The sequence below is a fragment of the Oncorhynchus clarkii genome, chromosome 17 (assembly GCF_045791955.1).
Source record: "Oncorhynchus clarkii lewisi isolate Uvic-CL-2024 chromosome 17, UVic_Ocla_1.0, whole genome shotgun sequence".
In the NCBI taxonomy this organism is placed as follows: domain Eukaryota; kingdom Metazoa; phylum Chordata; class Actinopteri; order Salmoniformes; family Salmonidae; genus Oncorhynchus; species Oncorhynchus clarkii.
The window spans coordinates 83,801,178-83,821,996 of record NC_092163.1 but is presented as its reverse complement, the minus strand read 5'-3'; the positions used below and the strand labels follow the sequence as shown (position 1 = coordinate 83,821,996).

The following is a 20,819-nucleotide window of genomic DNA, read 5'->3' as shown; positions in this document are numbered from 1 at the left end:
ATGAGGTCAAAGGAGAATGACAAGCTAACAGGCCGGCAACAAACAGACAAACAACAGTTACTTTATAGTGTTGAAGTCTTCTTCTAAAATGTAGAAAATAGTAAAAATTAAAAACCCTTGAATGAGTAGGCGTGTCCACACTTTTGACTGGTGTGTGTGTGTACACACACTCACACGTTCAAGTTTGGGGTCACTTAGAAATGTCATTGTTTTTGAAAGAAAAGCAAAAATATTTGTCCATTAAATAACAGCAAATTGATCAGAATTAGTGTAGACATTGTTAATGTTGTAAACATTGTAGCTATTGTAGCTGGAAATGGCTGATTTGTAATGGAATATCTACATAGGCGTACACAGGCCTTTATGGTAGAGTGGCCAGACGGAAGCCACTCCTCAGTAAAAGGCACATGACAGCCAGCTTGGAGTTTGCCAAAAGGCACCTAAAGGACTCTCAGACGACGAGAAACAAGATTCTCTGGTCTGATGAAACCAAGATTGAATTCTTTGTCCTGAATGCCAAGCGTCACGTCTGGAGGAAACCTGGCACCATCCCTATGGTGAAGCATGGTGTTGCAGCATCATGCTGTGGGGATGTTGTTCAGCGGCAGGTACTGGGAGACTAGTCAGGATGGAGGCAAAGATGAACGGAGCAAAGTACAGAGCGATCCTTGATGAAAACCTGCTCCAGAGAGCCCAGGACCTCAGACTGGGGCGAAAGTTCACCTTCAAACAGGACAACGACCCCAAGCACACAGCCAAGACAACGCAGGAGTGGCTTTGAGTGGTCCAGCCAGGGCCTGGACTTGAACCTGATTTAAAACATTTCAAACAATCTATGGTTTATTTGACAACTTGAATGGTATTAATTTATTTTGGCTTGTGTATTCGTAGGTCAGCAGAGGGTTGTGGAAGAAATATGGAGACAAACGCATCATTGACACGCCAATCACAGAGGTGAACAAGACTGTTTATTTTGAAAGTTGTTTCTATGTTGTCAGTCTGGTCTCTTAAGGAATATAACGGATGCGTTTTCTCCCCTTATAGATGGGATTTGCTGGCATTGCTGTTGGTGCTGCATTCGTAAGTCAATTAGTATTATTATAATGGTATGTCCTATTCCTATAGAAAGTAACGTACAAGCGTCTCTTCACTAACCCTTTATATTGAGTGTGAAATGTAATAAAACACAAACGATTGAATATCTACATCTGATTTTGGTAGAAAGATGACAGCCTTCTCATCGTGTGCATGGGCCCTGGCCAAAGGAAGTGCGCTATATAGGCTGCCGTTTGAGAGTCCTCCATCATGCTGTGTTTCCAGGCCGGGTTGAGGCCAATCTGTGAGTTCATGACCTGGAATTTCTCCATGCAAGCCATCGACCAGGTGATCAACTCCGCTGCTAAGACCTACTACATGTCAGCCGGAGCCCAGCCTGTCCCCATTGTGTTCCGCGGCCCCAACGGCTCCTCCGCAGGTAAATTAGCAAACATCTATGCTAGTGTTTCCCAATACTGGTCCTGGGGTTTTTGGCCCTTTTGGTTCCCCAGGATCAGGATTGCATTGATCTATGCGGACTCTATGCTCCGTTCTGAGTTTTATTCTGGGAACGTCACCTTTGGGGAAACTTTATGTGCCTTGACTAAGAAACTTTTTTTTTATTTTTTTGTCTGCAGGCGTGGCAGCCCAACACTCCCAGTGCTTCGCTGCCTGGTACGGCCACTGCCCCGGTCTCAAAGTAGTCAGCCCCTGGAACTCTGAGGACGCCAGAGGGCTCCTTAAAGCAGCTATCAGGGACGACAACCCTGGTGAGCATTGAGTTGCGTCCCAAATAAACTGACCAAAAAAAAGAAACGTTCCTTTTTCAGGACTCTGTCTTTCAAAGATAATTTGTAAAAATCAAAATAACTTCACAGATCTTCATTGTAAAGGGTTTAAACACTGTTTCCCATGTTTGTTCAATGAACCGTACACAATTAATTAACATGCACCTGTGGAACTTACAGACAGTAGGCAATTAAGGTCACACTTATGAAAACTTAGGACACTAAAGAGGTCTTTCTACTGACTGATAAACACCAAAAGAAAGATGCCCAGGGTCCCTGCTCATCTGCGTGAATGTGCCTTAGGCATGCTGCAAGGAGGCATGAGGACTGCAGATGTGGCCAGGCCAATAAATTGCAGTGTCTGTACTGTGAGACTCCTAAGAAGCAAGAACTTGCAAATCTGGTACAGTTCATGAGGAGGAGATACACTGCAGTACTTAATGCAGCTGGTGGCCACACCAGATACTGACTTACTTTTGATTGTGACCCCCCCTTTGTTCAGGGACACATTATTCCATCTCTGTTAGTCACATGTCTGTGAAACTTGTTCAGTTTGTCTCAGTTGTTGAATCTTATGTTCATACAAATATTTACATATGTTAAGTTTGCTGAAAATATACGCCGTTGACAGTGAGCGAAAGTAGATTTTTCTCCTCTGAGTTTAGCACCCTATTCCACTACTGTTGACCAGGGGCCCGTAAGGCTCTACGAAGGGAATAGGGTGCTAATCGCCTTTTCATGTCTCCTCACATCCGCTCCTGTAGAACAGATGAGGGGAGTCACTGGCCATCTGCTCACGTCCTGTAGAGCAGATGAGGGGAATCACTGGCCATCTGCTCACGTCCTGTAGAGCAGATGAGGGGAATCACTGGCCATCTGCTCACGTCCTGTAGAGCAGATGAGGGGAATCACTGGCCATCTGCTCACGTCCTGTAGAGCAGATGAGGGGAATCACTGGCCATCTGCTCACGTCCTGTAGAGCAGATGAGGGGAATCACTGGCCATCTGCTCACGTCCTGTAGAGCAGATGAGGGGGATCACTGGCCATCTGCTCACGTCCTGTAGAGCAGATGAGGGGAATCACTGGCCATCTGCTCACGTCCTGTAGAGCAGATGAGGGGAATCACTGGCCATCTGCTCACGTCCTGTAGAGCAGATGAGGGGAATCACTGGCCATCTGCTCACGTCCTGTAGAGCAGATGAGGGGAATCACTGGCCATCTGCTCACGTCCTGTAGAGCAGATGAGGGGAATCACTGGCCATCTGCTCACGTCCTGTAGAGCAGATGGGGGGAATCACTGGCCATCTGCTCACGTCCTGTAGAGCAGATGGGGGGAATCACTGGCCATCTGCTCACGTCCTGTAGTGTAGACACATAAGTTCCTGTGCTGTAACCATGGTGACACCTGCTAATCAAAACCACGTTGTCTTGTATTTCTCCTCCGACAGTGGTGTTCCTGGAGAATGAGCTGATGTATGGTGTGCCTTTTGACCTGTCTGAGGAGGTTATGCAGAAAGACTTTGTCGTACCTATTGGAAAGGCCAAGGTGGAAAGACAAGGTAACTAGCAACCGCTGGAGAATTTAAATGTTCATGCAATATATATTTAAAAAAAAAGTTATGTTCATTGTACCCTCCCCTAGAAAAACATTGAGTTTATTGTTAATTTCATTGTGAGCGAGAGTTGGGGATTAATGGTTTGTCGATCAGACAGAAGCATGTCTGTTCTAGGAAATATATTCCCAAATGTATTTTATTTTCTGTTAAGCTGTGTGCACTGAACTGCCATTCATGATTGTTGCTGACACCGATGTTCAGATGAATTAAATAGTCCAAAGTGCACCACAGCAGCCTCAACTCAGACAGCAGTGTGTAGCTGTTGGTAAAGTCACTCAGGATGGAACTCAACTCAGACAGCAGTGTGTAGCTGTTGGTAAAGTCTCTCAGGATGGAACTCAACTCAGACAGCAGTGTGTAGCTGTTGGTAAAGTCACTCAGGATGGAACTCAACTCAGACAGCAGTGTGTAGCTGTTGGTAAAGTCACTCAGGATGGAACTCAACTCAGACAGCAGTGTGTAGCTGTTGGTTAAGTCTCTCAGGATGGAACTCAACTCAGACAGCAGTGTGTAGCTGTTGGTAAAGTCTCTCAGGATGGAACTCAACTCAGACAGCAGTGTGTAGCTGTTGGTAAAGTCTCTCAGGATGGAACTCAACTCAGACAGCAGTGTGTAGCTGTTGGTAAAGTCTCTCAGGATGGAGCTTTCCACTCCTACTGTTTTTGTCACCTATTTACCTAGTCATGTTATTGCACTAAACCAGACAATAGATGATATATTTACCTAGTCATGTTATTAAACTAAACCAGACAATAGATGATATATTTACCTAGTCATGTTATTAAACTAAACCAGACAATAGATGATATATTTACCTAGTCCAGTAATGGTGTTATTAAACTAAACCAGACAATAGATGATATATTTACCTAGTCATGTTATTAAACTAAACCAGACAATAGATGATATATTTACCTAGTCATGTTATTAAACTAAACCAGACAATAGATGATATATTTACCTAGTCATGTTATTAAACTAAACCAGACAATAGATGATATATTTACCTAGTCATGTTATTGCACTAAACCAGACAATAGATGATATATTTACCTAGTCATGTTATTAAACTAAACCAGACAATAGATGATATATTTACCTAGTCATGTTATTAAACTAAACCAGACAATAGATGATATATTTACCTAGTCATGTTATTAAACTAAACCAGACAATAGATGATATATTTACCTAGTCCAGTAATGGTGTTATTAAACTAAACCAGACAATAGATCATCTATTTACCCAGTCATGTAATTGTGTTATTAAACTAAACCAGACAATAGATGACCTATTTGCCTAGTCGGCTTGTGTTTTAACTAATATTCCTCTCAGGATCCATTCCAGTTGGGAGAGCCATAGGAGAGAAACATGTCTTCTGACAAGCAGTCAATACACAACAATTCTTAATCCAATTGCGGGGAAACACGTTTGAAAATAGTTTTGTCCTTTGTTAGAAAAGAGGGGATCCCGGTTTTCCATCGTATGTTTCTACTCCTTCAGTTGTCTGTGTGGCATCGTTTTACAACCAGCGCTGCAAGCAGGGTTTAGGAGCGGCTGTGTACCAGGCCTCTTAAAGGGGCAATGGCGTCTTAAAAGGGCAGTGACATACTTTGTAATAGAAACTAATAATAATCAGGATGTTGGGGTAAATGGAGATGGACACACCCCATTCTTCAGCCATGTACTTTCTATGTCGCTATGCTGCTTGTTGGGCGACAGGTGATAATGCTTATTGCTAATAGCACATCTGATAATATAGACAACAAAGCTAAATGCATTGTCTGATATGTACAAATTTAATTTAACATCATTTTTACTGATTACATTTATTGGGCCCATTTCTGGAGGTGAAAATTATATTGTAGATGGTGTTAGCGTCATTTTATTTGAATTTCTTTTTTTGAAAGTCACCAGAACCGAGCTTGTCAGTCCCTGGACTACCTGAGGAAGGCGACTGGAATTGGTCCAACTTGGAGTTTTAATACATGTACAAAAATGATCCTCTTTCCTTAAAAGCAAGATGGCCGTGACTTTCTGACATGGATGGGGAAGTTAACTTGGCCCCAGAAAGTCCATCTGAGACTGAAGTTTCAGTTATGGGATTTTTATTTACCCCTGGAAACCTCAATAACCCAATCGCTCACAAATTAACTTAATGTCACAAATAATTAATTCAAGGTTTTATTTACTAGAATAAGTTGTAATATTAGGTAGTTAATGGATACAGTGCAGTTTGAGGTGAATCTCCAAAGTTGAATATGAATGGCTTCCGTACTCAACTCAAATACAAAAACACTTTCACAGGACTTTGAGAATTATAGGATTCGTATTCATTGAAAAAGAAAGTGTGAGAGGGCTACATTGACAGCTGTCACAACTGTGAATTATAGAGAGCTTCACCAAACAGGAATGGACAATGGGCTAGGCTGTCAGTTAGCATCTGTTGTGGACAATGGGCTAGGCTGTCAGTTAGCATCTGTTGTGGACAATGGGCTAGGCTGTCAGTTAGCATCTGTTGTGGACAATGGGCTAGGCTGTCAGTTAGCATCTGTTGTGGACAATGGGCTAGGCTGTCAGTTAGCATCTGTTGTGGACAATGGGCTAGGCTGTCAGTTAGCATCTGTTGTGGACAATGGGCTAGGCTGTCAGTTAGCATCTGTTGTGGACAATGGGCTAGGCTGTCAGTTAGCATCTGTTGTGGACAATGGGCTAGGCTGTCAGTTAGCATCTGTTGTGGACAATGGGCTAGGCTGTCAGTTAGCATCCGTTGTGGACAATGGGCTAGGCTGTCAGTTAGCATCCGTTGTGGACAATGGGCTAGGCTGTCAGTTAGCATCCGTTGTGGACAATGGGCTCGGCTGTCAGTTAGCATCTGTTGTGGACAATGGGCTAGGCTGTCAGTTAGCATCTGTTGTGGACAATGGGCTAGGCTGTCAGTTAGCATCTGTTGTGGACAATGGGCTAGGCTGTCAGTTAGCATCTGTTGTGGACAATGGGCTAGGCTGTCAGTTAGCATCTGTTGTGGACAATGGGCTAGGCTGTCAGTTAGCATCTGTTGTGGACAATGGGCTAGGCTGTCAGTTAGCATCTGTTGTGGACAATGGGCTAGGCTGTCAGTTAGCATCCGTTGTGGACAATGGGCTAGGCTGTCAGTTAGCATCCGTTGTGGACAATGGGCTAGGCTGTCAGTTAGCATCCGTTGTGGACAATGGGCTCGGCTGTCAGTTAGCATCTGTTGTGGACAATGGGCTAGGCTGTCAGTTAGCATCTGTTGTGGACAATGCCGGGACAGTATTGATCATGGGCTTGTAAATTATACATGCGATCCCACTATTACTCAATGACTTCTACTTCTTTACAGACACACACACAATGCCCCTTTGCTATGGGTCATTTACTGGTATGCTGACGTTGCCTGCCCGGTTAGCTCCCGCTAGGATAGGATGAAGTCAAGGTCTGTTGTCCTCTTCTCTTGACAGTCGTGCTGAGGCCAAAAAATAGCTCACAGCCAAAGGAGCGAGACCAGCTCCGCTCTGGCCTCAGTCCAGGAAAGTAATGTCTACTAGTTTTTTTCCACCGTTTCTCTGATCCCACCCGGGATGTATTGTGAACTCGGTCCGTTGGTCTTGAGTGAGCAACAGTGCTCTCCGCAGATTCTCTGGGATGATTGATTCTGTCTGAGTAGGATAGGGTTTCGTCGGTAGGTGTTTGTTTTCCAAGGAGATGGAATTATTCAGTTCAACTTGGTGTGGACGCATCTCGAAGAAACTTGATCCCCGCGTCTGTTAGAGAATCTTGTAATTTATAGTGATACTCACAGAGGGCGGACTCTGATTAGGGGAACCCCACACATTTATGTTCAGAAGTGTTCGCAGAATGTTTCTACTGTACAGTAAACTGTTTGTCTCTAGGATGAAATGCGTAGCCTGCAGGTACCAAACAGTACATCCTCATTCTACCCCTTTTAATGACATAACAACCAGGAGAAAATGGTCACGTTATGCTTCATGTTATGCCAACATGTCATGCCAACATGTCCTCCAGTTTAATATATTGTTCATAAGGGTCACTGGGCTGTATTGGTGCCATTTCTTATGTTTAAAAGAGTAAAGGCCCTAGTTCTCTTCCTTGCAATACACTACCCTGGTTACTGCTCTTCCCCTGCAATACACTACCCTGGTTACTGCCCTCCCCCTGTAATACACTACCCTGGTTACTGCTCTTCCCCTGCAATATGCTACCCTGGTTACTGCTCTTCCCCTGCAATACGCTACCCTGGTTACTGCTCTTCCCCTGCAATACGCTACCCTGGTTACTGCTCTTCCCCTGCAATACACTACCCTGGTTACTGCCCTCCCCCTGTAATACACTACCCTGGTTACTGCTCTTCCCCTGCAATATGCTACCCTGGTTACTGCTCTTCCCCTGCAATACGCTACCCTGGTTACTGCTCTTCCCCTGTAATACGCTACCCTGGTTACTGCTCTTCCCCTGCAATATGCTACCCTGGTTACTGCTCTTCCCCTGCAATACGCTACCCTGGTTACTGCTCTTCCGCTGCAATACGCTACCCTGGTTACTGCTCTTCCCCTGCAATACGCTACCCTGGTTACTGCTCTTCCCCTGCAATACGCTACCCTGGTTACTGCTCTTCCCCTGCAATACGCTACCCTGGTTACTGCTCTTCCCCTGCAATACGCTACCTACCCTGGTTACTGCTCTTCCCCTGCAATACGCTACCCTGGTTACTGCTCTTCCCCTGCAATACGCTACCCTGGTTACTGCTCTTCCCCTGCAATACGCTACCCTGGTTACTGCTCTTCCCCTGCAATACGCTACCCTGGTTACTGCTCTTCCCCTGCAATACGCTACCCTGGTTACTGCTCTTCCCCTGCAATACGCTACCCTGGTTACTGCTCTTCCTTGGCTATTTGAAAGCCTGGCTGGTCATTCCCAGTAAAACATGCAGTTCACAAGGCGGTCTGCTGATTTGCAGAAGGAATTTGTTTTTTTCGGTCTCCTGACCCCCTCCTCCGGGCCACTCAGGTAAAAAAAGCAGGCAGTTTATTTGTTCTTGTGATGGCTTGAAGGGGTCAATAACAGAACTGGAACTCTTGGCCTGGAATGTGCCACTTAGTCGTGGGTGGTGGAAAACAGAAAACTCTTAAGTTCAGTCGTAGGCTCTTGTTACAACACAGATATACAAAGCATTGTACACTACCCAACCATTTCTGCCTGTCTGTTTACTCCAGGAACCCATATCACTCTAGTGTCACATTCCCGGTGTGTGGGTTTCTGTCTGGATGCAGCGACTGTCCTGGCTAAGGAGGGGGTTGAATGTGAGGTGAGTGTCCTATTTATGGGGTCAACAATTAGATTTGTACTTGTTTTTATATAAACTGAACTTACAATGCCTATTTTTATTTTTTATTTTTTTTCGCCTTTATTTAACCAGGTAGGCTAGTTGAGAACAAGTTCTCATTTACAACTGCGACCTGGCCAAGATAAAGCACAGCAGTGTGAACAGACAACACAGAGTTACACATGGAGTAAACAATTAACAAGTCAATAACACAGTAGAAAAAAAGAGTCTATATACATTGTGTGCAAAAGGCATGAGGAGGTAGGCAAATAGTTACAATTTAGCAGATTAACACTGGAGTGATAAATGATTAGATGGTCATGTGCAGGTAGAGATACTGGTGTGCAAAAGAGCAGAAAAGAAAATAAAATTGGGTGGGCTATTTACCGATAGACTATGTCCAGCTGCAGCGATCGGTTAGCTGCTCAGATAGCAGATGTTTTGAGTTGGTGAGGGAGATAAAAGTCTCCAACTTCAATGATTTTTGCAATTCGTTCCAGTCACAGGTAGCAGAGAACTGGAACGAAAGGCGGCCAAATTAGGTGTTGGCTTTAGGGATGATCAGTGAGATACACCTGCTGGAGCGCGTGCTATGGGTGGGTGTTGCCATCGTGCCCAGTGAACTGAGATAAGGCGGAGCTTTACCTAGCATGGACTTGTAGATGACCTGGAGCCAGTGGGTCTGGCGACGAATATGTAGCGAGGGACAGCCGACTAGAGCATACAGGTCGCAGTGGTGGGTGGTATAAGGTGCTTTGGTAACAAAACGGATGGCACAGTGATAAACTGCATCCAGTTTGCTGAGTAGAGTATTGGAAGCTATTTTGTAGATGACATCGTCGAGGATCGGTAGGATAGTCAGTTTTACTAGGGTAAGTTTGGCGGCGTGAGTGACACACTTTGTTGCAAAATAGAAAGCTGACTCTAGATTGGATTTTAGATTAGAGATGTTTGATATGAGTCTGGAAGGAGAGTTTACAGTCTAGCCAGACACCTAGGTACTTATAGATGTCCACATATTCTAGGTCGGAACAATCCAGGGTGGTGATGCTAGTCGGGCGTGCGGGTGCAGGCAGCGAACGGTTGAAAAGCATGCATTTGGTTTTACTAGCGTTTAAGAGCAGTTGGAGGCCACGGAAGGAGTGTTGTATGGCATTGAAGCTCATTTGGAGGTTAGATAGCACAGTGTCCAAGGAAGGGCCAGAAGTATACAGAATGGTGTCGTCTGCATAGAGGTGGATCAGAGACTCACCCGCAGCAAGAGCAACATTGATATATACAGAGTCGGCCCGAGAATTGAACACTGTGGCACCCCCATAGAGACTGCCAGAGGACCGGACAACATGCCCTCCGATTTGACACACTGAACTCTGTCTGCAAAGTAGTTGGTGAACCAGGCAAGGCAGTCATTAGAAAAACCGAGGCTACTGAGTCTGCCGATAAGAATACGGTGATTGACATAGTCGAAAGCCTTGGCCAGGTCGATGAAGACGGCTGCACAGTACTGTCTTTTATCGATGGCGGTTATGATATCGTTTAGTACCTTGAGCATGGCTGAGGTGCACCCGTGACCGGCTCGGAAACCAGATTGCACAGCGGAGAAGGTACGGTGGGATTTGAGATGGTCAGTTTGTTTGTTGACTTGGCTTTCGAAGACCTTAGATAGGCAGGTCAGGATGGATATAGGTCTGTAACAGTTTGGGTCCAGTAAGCATTATCACCTGTAGCCCAACTGTTAGATACGAATGGTGCCGGAGTGGGTGGCTCCCGTTTTTATGGGCTACTAACAAATTGTGCTATTTTTATTTTTTGCATTGTTTTAACTTTATTTGTACATACACTCAGGTTGGAGTCATTAAAACTTGTTTTTCAACCACTCCACAAATTTCTTGTTAACAAACTATAGTTTTGGCATGTTGGTTAGGACATCTACTTTGTGCATGACACAAGTCATTTTTCCAACAATTGTTTACAGATTATTTCACTTATAATTCACTGTATCACAATTCCAGTGGGTCAGAAGTTTACATACACTAAGTTGACTGTGCCTTTAAACAGCTTAGAAAATTCCAAAAAATTATGTCATGGCTTCTGATAGGCAAATTGGCATAATTTGAGTCAATTGGAGGTGTACCTGTGGATGTATTTCAAGGCCTACCTTTAAATAATAGTATGCAAGTATAAACACCATGGAAGCTGTCATGCACCACGTCTGCCTGTGTGTCTGCCTGTGTGTCTGCATGTCTGTCTTTCTGTCTGCTGTGTTTGTGTGGGTTTCCTGTCGGCCTGCACGCACACACGCACGCACGCACGCGCACACACACACACACACACACCAACGAAAGCAACCTTTGCAACTACATTAGCCTCAAAGTGCTATCGGCATGGCACAAGTAATTGTTCCAACAATTGGAAAATTCCCGAAAATGATGTCGTGGCTTTAGAAGCTTCTGATAGGCTAATTGACATCATTTGAGTCAATTGGAGGTGTACCCGTGGATGTATTTCAAGGCCTACCTTCAAATTCAGTGCCTCTTTGCTTGACATCATGGGAAAATCAAAAGAAATCAGCCAAGACCTCAGAAAAAATTGTAGACTTCCACAAGTCTGGTTCATCCTCGGGAGCAATTTCCAAAATACTGAAGGTACCACGTTCATCTGTACAAACAACAGTACGCAAGTATAAACACCATGGGACCACACAGCCATCATACCGCTCAGGAAGGAGACGCATTCTATCTCATAGAGATGAACGTTCTTTGTTGGGACAAGTGCAAATCAATCCCATAACAACAGCAAAATACCTTGTGAAGATGCTGGAAGAAACAGGTACAAAAGTATCTATATCCACAGTAAAACGAGTCCTATATCGACATAACCTGAAAGGCCGCTCAGCAAGGACGAAGCCACTGCTCCAAAACCGCCATAAAAAAGCCAGACTACGGTTTGCAACTGCACATGGGAACAAAGATCGTACTTTTTGCAGAAATGTCCTCTGGTCTGATGAAACAAAAATAGAACTATTTGGCCATAATGACCATCGATATGTTTGGAGGAAAAGGGGAGGCTTGCAAGCCGAAGAACATCATCCCAACCGTGAAGCACGGGGGTGGCAGCATCATGTTGTGGGGGTGCTTTGCTGCAGGAGGGACTGGTGCACTTCACAAAATAGATGGTATCATGAGGACGGAAAATTATGTGGTTATATTGAAGCAACATCTCAAGACATCAGTCAGGAAGTTAAAGCTTGGTCACAAATGGGTCTTCCAAATGGACAATGACCCCAAGCATACTTCCAAAGTTGTGGCAAAATGGCTTAAGGACAACAAAGTCAAGGTATTGGAGTGGCCATGACAACGCCCTAACCTCAATTTGTGGGCAGAACTGAAAAAGCGTGTGCGAGCAAGGAGGCAAACAAACACCAGCTCTGTCTGGAGGAATGGGCCAAAATTCACCCAACTTATTGAGGGGAAGTTTGTGGAAGGCTACCCAAAATGTTTGACCCAAGTTAAACAATTTAAAGGCAATGCTACCAAATATGACTTGAGTGTATGTACACTTCTGACCCACCAGGAATGTGATGAAAGAAATAAAAGCTGAAAATCATTCTCTCTGCTATTATTCTGACATTTCACATTCTTAAAATAAAGTGGTGATTCTAACTGACCTAAGACAGAATTTTTACTATGATTAAATGTCAGGAATTGTGAAACTGAGTTTAAACTTCCGACTTCAACTGTATGTCTCTTATGACTAAAAAGTTTCTGGATATCAGAGCAGTGATTACTCACCTCTTTAACCAGTCGCTCACAAAGGATATACTGCTGCTCCCAGACCAGGGGACATACTGCTGCTCCCAGACCAGGGGACATACTGCTGCTCCCAGACCAGGGGACATACTGCTGCTCCCAGACCAGGGGACATACTGCTGCTCCCAGACCAGGGGACATACTGCTGCTGCTCCCAGACCAGGGGACATACTGCTGCTGCTCCCAGACCAGGGGACATACTGCTGCTGCTCCCAGACCAGGGGACATACTGCTGCTGCTCCCAGACCAGGGGACATACTGCTGCTGCTCCCAGACCAGGGGACATACTGCTGCTGCTCCCAGACCAGGGGACATACTGCTGCTGCTCCCAGACCAGGGGACATACTGCTGCTGCTCCCAGACCAGGGGACATACTGCTGCTGCTCCCAGACCAGGGGACATACTGCTGCTGCTCCCAGACCAGGGGACATACTGCTGCTGCTCCCAGACCAGGGGACATACTGCTGCTGCTCCCAGACCAGGGGACATACTGCTGCTGCTCCCAGACCAGGGGACATACTGCTGCTGCTCCCAGACCAGGGGACATACTGCTGCTGCTCCCAGACCAGGGGACATACTGCTGCTGCTCCCAGACCAGGGGACATACTGCTGCTGCTCCCAGACCAGGGGACATACTGCTGCTGCTCCCAGACCAGGGGACATACTGCTGCTGCTCCCAGACCAGGGGACATACTGCTGCTGCTCCCAGACCAGGGGACATACTGCTGCTGCTCCCAGACCAGGGGACATACTGCTGCTGCTCCCAGACCAGGGGACATACTGCTGCTGCTCCCAGACCAGACCCAAATCCACATGAAGGGGAGTCGGAGTGCCTTGTGAGAATTCGTCGGAGAGTGGGTAACCCGCCTCTACCATCCGACCTATTGGCCAACGTGGAATCGCTGGAGAATAAACTGGATGAGTTCTGTTCGAGACCATACTACCAACTGCAATGTCTCATGTTTCACCGAGTCGTCGTCATTGAACGACAACATGGATAATATACGCTTGGTTTTCCGGCAAGACAGAACAGCTACCTCCGGTAAGACGAGCGGAAGTGGTCTGTCTATTTGTCAATAACAGCTGGTGTGCGATATTGAGGAAGTCTCAAGGTGTTGCTCGCCTGAGGTAGAGTACCTCATGATAAACTGTAGACCATACTATTTACCAAGAGAGTTTATCTATATTTTCCATAGCTGTCTATTTACCACCACAAACCGATGCTGGCACTAAGACCACACTCAACCAGCTGTATAAGGCCATAAGCAAACAAGAAAATGCTTATCCAGAAGCGGCGCTCCTAGTGCCCGGGGACTTTAATGCAGGGGAACTTAAATCAGTTTTACATTTCTACCAGCATGTTACATGTGCATCCAGAGGAAAAAAAACTCTAGACCACCTTTACTCAACACACAGAGATGGATACAAACCTCTAGACCACCTGTACTCCACACACAGAGATGCATACAAAGCTCTCCCTCGCCCTCCATTTGGTAAATCTGACCATAATTATATCCTCCTGATTCCTGCTTACAAGCATTAAACCAATGCAGGAAGTACCAGTGACTCACTCAATATGGAAGTGGTCAGATGACGCGGATGCTAAGCTACAGGACTGTTTTGCTAGCACAGACTGGAATATGTTCCTGGATTCATCCGATGGCATTGAGGAGTACAGCACATCAGTCACCGGCGTCATCTCTAAGTGCATCGACGACGTCATCCCTACAGTGACCGTGCATTCAAAGTATTCAGACCCCTTGACTTTTTCCATATTTTGTTATGTTACAGCCTTTTTCTAAAATGTAGTTAAAAATATATATAATAATCCTCAATCTACACACAATACCCCATAATGGCAGAGCGAAAATGGGTTTTTGGACATTTTTGCAACTGTACTAAAAATAAAAAACATACATTATTTAAGTATTAAGATCCTATGCTATGACACTCGAAATTGAGCTCAGGTGCATCCTGTTTCCATTTGTCATCCTTGATGTTTCTACAACTTGATTGGAATCTACCTGTGGAAAAATGAATTGATTTTGACATAAACTGGTCTATATAAGGTTCAACCGTTGACAGTGCACGTCAGATCAAAAACCAAGCCATGAGGTCGAAGGAATTGTCCATAGAGTTCAGAGACAGGATTGTGTCGAGGCACAGATCTGGGAAAGGGTACCAAAACATTTCTGCAGCAGGTCCTTAAGAACACAGTGGCCTCCATCATTAAATGGAAGAATTTTGGAACCACCAAGACTCTTCCTAGAGCTGGCTGCCCGGCCAAACTGAGCAATCAGGGGATTAGGGCCGATGGTCACTCTGACCGAGCTCCAGAGTTCTTCTGGTGAGATGGGAGAACCTTCCAGAAGGACAACCATCTCTGCAGCACTCCACCAATCAGGCCTTTATGGTAGAGTGACCAGACGGAAGCCACTCCTCAGTAAAAGGCGGGCTGTCCCCAGGTGGTAAGGGTAGGTAGCAACACATCTGCCACGCTGATCCTCAACACTGGGGCCCCTCAGGGGTGCGTGCTTAGTCCCCTCCTGTACTCCCTGTTCACCCATGACTGCATGGCCAATACGACTCCAACACCATCATTTACCAACGACACAACTGATCACCGACAACGATGAGACAGCCTATAGGGAGGTCGTCATTGTCGGACAACCACCTCTCCCTCCGTGTCAGCAAGACAAAGGAGCTGATCGTGGACTACAGGAAAAGGAGGGCCGTAGTGGAGCAGGTTGAGAGCTTCACGTTCCTTGGTGTCCACATCACTGACAAACTATCATGGTCCAAACACACCAAGACAGTTGTGAAGAGGGCATGACAATGCCTATTTCTCCCCCAGGAGACTGAAAAAATTTGTCATGGGTCCCCAGATCCTCAAACTTCTACAGCTGCACCATCGAGATCATCCTGGCTACCCAGACTATTTGACCCCTTTTCCCCCCTGCTGCTGCTACTTGCTGTTTGTCTGCATAGTCACTTTACCCCTAACGACATGGACATATTACCTCGACTAACCTGGACCCCCTGTATACAGCCTTGTTATTTTCTTTTTACGTTTTCTTAACTGCATTGTTGGTTAAGGGCTTGTAAGTAAGCATTTCACTGTGAGGTCTACATTCGGCGCATGTGACAAATAACATTTAATTTCGGGAAGTATTCACACCCCAAAATTGAATTGATTTGAAAATATATATAAATAAATGAAAACTGATGTCTTGAGTCAATAGGTATTCAACCTAAGTTCAGCAGTAAAAAAAATATTTAATCCATTTTGAATTCAGGCTGTAACACAAACAAAATGTGGAATAAGTCAAGGGGTGTGAATACCTTCTGAAGGCTCTGTACCAATCAAGGGGTGTGAATACCTTCTGAAGGCTCTGTACCAATCAAGGGGTGTGAATACCTTCTGAAGGCTCTGTACCAATCAAGGGGTGTGAATACCTTCTGAAGGCTCTGTACCAGTCAAGGGGTGTGAATACCTTCTGAAGGCTCTGTACCAGTCAAGGGGTGTGAATACCTTCTGAAGGCTCTGTACCAGTCAAGGGGTGTGAATACCTTCTGAAGGCTCTGTACCAGTCAAGGGGTGTGAATACCTTCTGAAGGCTCTGTACCAGTCAAGGGGTGTGAATACCTTCTGAAGGCTCTGTACCAGTCAAGGGGTGTGAATACCTTCTGAAGGCTCTGTACCAGTCAAGGGGTGTGAATACTTTCTGAAGACTCTGTACCAGTCAAGGGGTGTGAATACTTCCTGAAGGCTCTGTACCAGTCAAGGGGTGTGAATACCTTCTGAAGGCTCTGTACCAGTCAAGGGGTGTGAATACCTTCTGAAGGCTTCCCTCGTAGGTGGTTAACCTGTTCTGTCCCCTCCTAGGTGGTTAACCTGTCCTGTCTCCTCCTCCCTAGGTGGTTAACCTGTTCTGTCTCCTCCTCTCTAGGTGGTTAACCTGTTCTGTCCCCTCCTCCTAGGTGGTTAACCTGTTCTGTCCCCTCCTCCTAGGTGGTTAACCTGTTCTGTCCCCTCCTCCTAGGTGGTTAACCTGTTCTGTCTCCTCGTCCTAGGTGGTTAAACCTGTCCTGTCTCCTCCTCCCTAGGTGGTTAACCTGTCCTGTCTCCTCCTCCCTAGGTGGTTAACCTGTCCTGTCTCCTCCTCCCTAGGTGGTTAACCTGTCCTGTCTCCTCCTCCCTAGGTGGTTAACCTGTCCTGTCTCCTCCTCCCTAGGTGGTTAACCTGTTCTGTCCCCTCCTCCTAGGTGGTTAACCTGTTCTGTCCCCTCCTCCTAGGTGGTTAACCTGTTCTGTCCCCTCCTCCTAGGTGGTTAACCTGTTCTGTCCCCTCCTCCTAGGTGGTTAACCTGTCCTGTCCCCTCCTCCTAGGTGGTTAACCTGTCCTGTCCCCTCCTCCTAGGTGGTTAACCTGTCCTGTCTCCTCCTCCCTAGGTGGTTAACCTGTCCTGTCTCCTCCTCCCTAGGTGGTTAACCTGTCCTGTCTCCTCCTCCCTAGGTGGTTAACCTGTCCTGTCTCCTCCTCCCTAGGTGGTTAACCTGTCCTGTCTCCTCCTCCCTAGGTGGTTAACCTGTCCTGTCTCCTCCTCCCTAGGTGGTTAACCTGTCCTGTCTCCTCCCTAGGTGGTTAACCTGTCCTGTCTCCTCCTCCCTAGGTGGTTAACCTGTCCTGTCTCCTCCTCCCTAGGTGGTTAACCTGTCCTGTCTCCTCCTCCCTAGGTGGTTAACCTGTCCTGTCTCCTCCTCCCTAGGTGGTTAACCTGTTCTGTCTCCTCCTCCCTAGGTGGTTAACCTGTTCTGTCTCCTCCTCCCTAGGTGGTTAACCTGTTCTGTCCCCTCCTCCTAGGTGGTTAACCTGTCCTGTCCCCTCCTCATAGGTGGTTAACCTGTTCTGTCCCCTCCTCCTAGGTGGTTAACCTGTTCTGTCTCCTCCTCCTAGGTGGGTAACCTGTCCTGTCTCCTCCTAGGTGGTTAACCTGTCCTGTCCCCTCCTCCTAGGTGGTTAACCTGTTCTGTCCCCTCCTCCTAGGTGGTTAACCTGTCCTGTCTCCTCCTCCTAGGTGGTTAACCAGTCCTGTCCCCTCCTCCTAGGTGGTTAACCTGTCCTGTCCCCTCCTCCTAGGTGGTTAACCTGTCCTGTCCCCTCCTCCTAGGTGGTTCTGTCTCCTCCTCCTAGGTGGTTCTGTCCCCTCCTCCTCGGTGGTTCTGTCCCCTCCTCCTCGGTGGTTCTGTCCCCTCCTCCTCGGTGGTTCTGTCCCCTCCTCCTCGGTGGTTCTGTCCCCTCCTCCTAGGTGGTTCTGTCCCCTCCTCCTAGGTGGTTCTGTCCCCTCCTCCTAGGTGGTTAACCTGTCCTGTCCCCTCCTCCTAGGTGGTTAACCTGTCCTGTCCCCTCCTCCTAGGTGGTTAACCTGTCCTGTCTCCTCCTCCCTAGGTGGTTAACCTGTCCTGTCTCCTCCTCCCTAGGTGGTTAACCTGTCCTGTCTCCTCCTCCCTCGGTGGTTAACCTGTCCTGTCTCCTCCTCCCTAGGTGGTTAACCTGTCCTGTCTCCTCCTCCCTAGGTGGTTAACCTGTCCTGTCTCCTCCTCCCTAGGTGGTTAACCTGTCCTGTCTCCTCCTCCCTAGGTGGTTAACCTGTCCTGTCTCCTCCTCCCTAGGTGGTTAACCTGTCCTGTCTCCTCCTCCCTAGGTGGTTAACCTGTCCTGTCTCCTCCTCCCTAGGTGGTTAACCTGTCCTGTCTCCTCCTCCCTAGGTGGTTAACCTGTTCTGTCTCCTCCTCCCTAGGTGGTTAACCTGTTCTGTCTCCTCCTCCCTAGGTGGTTAACCTGTTCTGTCCCCTCCTCCTAGGTGGTTAACCTGTCCTGTCCCCTCCTCATAGGTGGTTAACCTGTTCTGTCCCCTCCTCCTAGGTGGTTAACCTGTTCTGTCTCCTCCTCCTAGGTGGGTAACCTGTCCTGTCTCCTCCTAGGTGGTTAACCTGTCCTGTCCCCTCCTCCTAGGTGGTTAACCTGTTCTGTCCCCTCCTCCTAGGTGGTTAACCTGTCCTGTCTCCTCCTCCTAGGTGGTTAACCTGTCCTGTCCCCTCCTCCTAGGTGGTTAACCTGTCCTGTCCCCTCCTCCTAGGTGGTTAACCTGTCCTGTCCCCTCCTCCTAGGTGGTTCTGTCTCCTCCTCCTAGGTGGTTCTGTCCCCTCCTCCTCGGTGGTTCTGTCCCCTCCTCCTCGGTGGTTCTGTCCCCTCCTCCTAGGTGGTTCTGTCCCCTCCTCCTAGGTGGTTCTGTCCCCTCCTCCTAGGTGGTTAACCTGTTCTGTCAAATCAAATCAAATTTATTTATATAGCCCTTCGTACATCAGCTGATATCTCAAAGTGCTGTACAGAAACCCAGCCTAGAACCCCAAACAGCAAGCAATGCAGGTGTAGAAGCACGGTGGCTAGGAAAAACTCCCTAGAAAGGCCAAAACCTAGGAAGAAACCTAGAGAGGAACCAGGCTATGTGGGGTGGCCAGTCCTCTTCTGGCTGTGCCGGGTGGAGATTATAACAGAACATGGCCAAGATGTTCAAATGTTCATAAATGACCAGCATGGTCGAATAATAATAAGGCAGAACAGTTGAAACTGGAGCAGCAGCACGGTCAGGTGGACTGGGGACAGCAAGGAGTCATCATGTCAGGTAGTCCTGGGGCATGGTCCTAGGGCTCAGGTCCTCCGAGAGAGAGAAAGAAAGAGAGAATTAGAGAGAGCATATGTGGGATGGCCAGTCCTCTTCTGGCTGTGCCGGGAAGATTATAACAGAACATGGCCAAGATGTTCAAATGTTCATAAATGACCAGCATGGTCGAATAATAATAAGGCAGAACAGTTGAAACTGGAGCAGCAGCACGGCCAGGTGGACTGGGGACAGCAAGGAGTCATCATGTCAGGTAGTCCTGGGGCATGGTCCTAGGGCTCAGGTCCTCCGAGAGAGAGAAAGAAAGAGAGAAGGAGAGAATTAGAGAACGCACACTTAGATTCACACAGGACACCGAATAGGACAGGAGAAGTACTCCAGATATAACAAACTGACCCTAGCCCCCCGACACATAAACTACTGCAGCATAAATACTGGAGGCTGAGACAGGAGGGGTCAGGAGACTGTCCCCTCCTCCTAGGTGGTTAACCTGTTCTGTCCCCTCCTCCTAGGTGGTTAACCTGTTCTGTCCCCTCCTCTTAGGTGGTTCTGTCCCCTCCTCCTAGGTGGTTAACCTGTTCTGTCTCCTCGTCCTAGGTGGTTAACCTGTTCTGTCCCCTCCTCCTAGGTAGTTAACCTGTTCTGTCTCCTCCTCCTAGGTGGTTAACCTGTTCTGTCTCCTCCTCCTAGGTGGTTAACCTGTTCTGTCTCCTCCTCCTAGATGGTTAACCTGTTCTGTCTCCTCCTCCTAGGTGGTTAACCTGTTCTGTCCCCTCCTCCTAGGTGGTTAACCTGTTCTGTCTCCCCCTCCTAGGTGGTTAACCTGCGCACCATAAGGCCCCTGGATGTGGACACCATTGAGGCCAGTGTGATGAAAACCGGCCATCTGGTCACAGTGGAGGGGGGCTGGCCCCAGTACGGAGTGGGGGCTGAGATCTGTGCCAGAGTCATGGAGGGTACGTTGAAGTTCTCTTGTATTGTACATTACGGCTACGTTTTCGTAGTGCGATATGAAATGTACCGTAGTGGAAGAGGCGAATCGAGAGATTTTACTCTGCCCAAACTCTGTCCACGAAGATAAGCCCATGAAGGGAGCAATTTTTGTATTGAAGATTTTTTTGTTGTTGTTATTGCTAATTTGCAACGTGAGGCTTATTTGAACTTATAAAAAGTGCTGTAATTGTTAGGTTGTTACAAATGCACTGATATGTGGAAGCATGTGACATTTTGGCAAATTGATAAAAAAAAATATTTTGGGGGCCAGTACAGGTCTGGTGTTGGGCGGGGGGGGGGGGGGCAGTACAGGTCTGGTGTTATGGAGGGCGGGACCCTGGTTACTGGGATTTACCCCCTAAAACCAGTCCCCTTTCCCAGGATAAATAACTGAGAGAAACTGGTAAATTATAATAAAGTATTTATATGAACAGCAGGGCGTGAAATGGAACTGTTACATTATATGTGATGTCTAAACCTGTCCTCTCTACGGCCTCTGATGAATCATTAATGCTCAGGGTGGGGACT

General features: G+C 47.0%; 2 protein-coding genes across 3 annotated transcripts in view; one reads left to right on the top strand and one right to left on the bottom strand.

The window, feature by feature from the left end:
* The window catches only part of LOC139371469 (stabilin 1), a 300,518-nt gene that overhangs the window by 134,850 nt on the left and 144,849 nt on the right, over positions 1 to 20,819 (bottom strand). The gene's annotated exons all lie outside the window — the stretch shown is intronic.
* Positions 1 to 20,819, top strand: part of LOC139371470 (pyruvate dehydrogenase E1 component subunit beta, mitochondrial-like) — a 33,630-nt gene that overhangs the window by 9,823 nt on the left and 2,988 nt on the right. The window contains exons 4-10 of the mRNA XM_071111911.1: positions 892 to 954; positions 1,045 to 1,080; positions 1,321 to 1,474; positions 1,674 to 1,805; positions 3,273 to 3,383; positions 8,696 to 8,787; positions 20,113 to 20,254. Coding sequence (XP_070968012.1) covers positions 892 to 954; positions 1,045 to 1,080; positions 1,321 to 1,474; positions 1,674 to 1,805; positions 3,273 to 3,383; positions 8,696 to 8,787; positions 20,113 to 20,254 — 730 coding nt within the window. The remainder of the gene's footprint in view (positions 1 to 891; positions 955 to 1,044; positions 1,081 to 1,320; positions 1,475 to 1,673; positions 1,806 to 3,272; positions 3,384 to 8,695; positions 8,788 to 20,112; positions 20,255 to 20,819) is intronic.